Source organism: Limulus polyphemus, unplaced genomic scaffold (genome assembly GCF_000517525.1).
Source record: "Limulus polyphemus unplaced genomic scaffold, Limulus_polyphemus-2.1.2 Scaffold3292, whole genome shotgun sequence".
Classification (NCBI taxonomy): Eukaryota; Metazoa; Arthropoda; class Merostomata; order Xiphosura; family Limulidae; genus Limulus; species Limulus polyphemus.
In genome coordinates this window covers 103,514-106,068 of record NW_013668902.1, presented here as the reverse complement: position 1 = coordinate 106,068, position 2,555 = coordinate 103,514, and the positions used below count along the sequence as shown (strand labels likewise).

The 2,555-nt window shown below is 30.4% G+C and overlaps 1 protein-coding gene across 6 annotated transcripts in view; it reads right to left on the bottom strand.

Moving 5' to 3' along the window:
* Nucleotides 1–480: 480 nt before the first annotated feature.
* LOC106469087 (cytoplasmic dynein 1 intermediate chain 2-like) overlaps nt 481–2,555 on the bottom strand; it is a 98,745-nt gene continuing 96,670 nt past the window's right edge. For all 6 annotated transcript variants that reach the window (XM_022397496.1, XM_022397498.1, XM_022397497.1 and 3 more), the window contains one exon: nt 481–1,094. In XM_022397496.1, the coding sequence (XP_022253204.1) occupies nt 948–1,094 (147 nt within the window). In that variant the 3' untranslated portion in view covers nt 481–947. The remainder of the gene's footprint in view (nt 1,095–2,555) is intronic.

The window sequence follows — 2,555 nt, the reverse complement described above, 5'->3', positions numbered from 1 at the left end:
AAAATCATGATTTTTTTCACAGAGCACCTATCAATCTCAGACGGAACACCAGTGTTATCTGTGAATCTGTCCTGTGTAAACAAACAACAGCTGATTGAATGATCAGTGAGTGTCATGACAGACTTGACGGGGGCTCTAGTAACACTTTGCAAAACCCGTTTAACAGGTTTTTATGAGCATCAGTATGATGGCACCCATTAAACATGAAGGCCTATGTAACTGTGTTCATGTGAAGCAAAACATTTGGAGAATTAAATAACCTCCTAGTCATTGCAAGTTTAACACATAGGAGGCTTTCTGTGGCATAATTTAATATATGTATGCTTTATAAAAACTGTTCCAACCAACTAAATTCATGTGAAGCATGCAGCAAGGTCAAACAAGTGTCCTTCTGTTCAGGCAACTTTTGAAAGATAAAGTATAACAAATGTCAGATATGTTAAGGGTTATTCTTTCTAAACAAAGTAAGAAAACACAATGTTTCATCAATGCATAGCTTTATTAACATAACCAAATTAAAGCATGCAGCAAGGTCAAACAAGTGTCCTTCTGTTCAGGCAACTTTTGAAAGATAAAGTATAACAAATGTCAGATATGTTAATGGTTATTCTTTCTAAACAAGTAAGAAAACACAATGTTTCATCAATACATAGCTTTATTAACATAACCAAATTAAAGTTTTTTATGAACTTAATAAAGAGAAATATGGATGTTTTTTCATTTTAAAACACAATTATATTACTTTACAAGAAAAATGATTCTATAAGACAAATCTGTTTCGAAAACTAGTCCAAAACAATTTTAATTTTTCCAGCTTGTATTGTGTAGCAGACATGAAATCCACCAGTTAGCAAGTTATTCCAACTACTTTCTTATTAATTGATCATAAACAACAAAACAATTTCCTTGAAGTGAATCATTTGAGAATGCCGACGCACAAATTTCACTCAACGTATCCCTGTAGATGGTGAAGAAAATATTGAGGAGGACAGTGAAGTAAGGACATCCAAATCCTGGTCCACTTGATTATTTTGTAACTCTTGTAACGTATGCATAAACACAGACCATTCATTACTCTTGGGAGATGCTAGTTGCTACAAAATATAAAAAACACAATAACTACCAGTATTTTGCTGCCTAACAACAGATCCACATCATACAGCAGTACTACTTGTTATTACATTCCAAATAAACTACATTTTAACTGATAAAATAAGTTAAGACACAATAAAACCCTAAGTTTAAACCAACATTGTCTTCAATAATTCAATCATGATTGAGTCTGCAAGCTACCAGATACACTACAGCACCTTTTCATATATACAAAAAATTATTTTTCTAAAATAAAACTGTTCAGAAGAAACATTCAAAACATGCATCAGTTCTCGAAATAAAGCTGTAGGGAAAAACTTTATATTTTATCTATTATTTTCAGTAATTAATCTCTGTATGGGTTTGGTTGATCTGACCGATCTCGTAACCACGTTAAAAAAATTAGAAAATGAATATAAATTATGCCTTTTTCGTTCTAGAATAACTACAAATTATAACACAAAAACATAAATGTTCAGATAAAATACATTAAATCTCATAACATTGTACATTTATATATATATATATATTTATTATTTTTAGTATATTGACCTTTCAGCCATGCCTCGCTAACAATACAGAAGTTATAATGTTGAGGTGCACATGCACTCGTGTTACCATATCAAATAACTTGTCTTGGGTGTGTTTTAGCAGACTAGTATTTTGTAAAATACAGTCACATTTCAATTATTATTCTTTTTATATATGTATATAGATTATTGCTATTTTGAAATAAGTTCTTAAACTTATTTTTCTTAATACATAGAACAGTAAATAAAGAGGTAAAGCAAACAATTATCTCTTCTAGTTACAACCTTTGTACTCAGTTTCTGCTTGATGTAGGTTGCTAAGCCTTTAGAAATTTTGCACATGGAGGATATGAAAGAAAATAATTTTTTTAGGTTTTTATATGTACATTTGAACAACTAAAAAATTATAAATTACTACATCAATACCACAGAATTCCACTATAATTTATCAAGCTTAGTACTTAAGATGTATTTGAGTCTAAAAAAATATGAAATTTCGTGCAGACTAAAAACACCATACCTCTTTGAAATATTGGTTCAAAAGAAAGATATTGCATCGAACCCATTAAAATGGCTGAGAAAGCCAGTAGGGGGACATTCTTAGCTTCCGATTGGTTATTCATGTAATATATAGAAGTAAATGTATATAAGGGAGCATTTCCAAAAATGGAAAGAGGGGGGTTGGGTGCTACTGTGTTTGATTTATTACATGAGCAATATCTTAGCAAATAAAAAAGATAAGATGTTCTTATTTTATATTCTAGCTTGTTAATATCAGTAATTTGTGTTTCTATTTCATACAAAACTATAGACTTAGTATTCTGACTTCACAAACATCTAATCTGAACCAGTGCTGCATTCAACATATCACGCGACACACAAAAATCAATGTTATCTGTTTTTTAATATTTACTTTTAAATTAAGAAACTGAG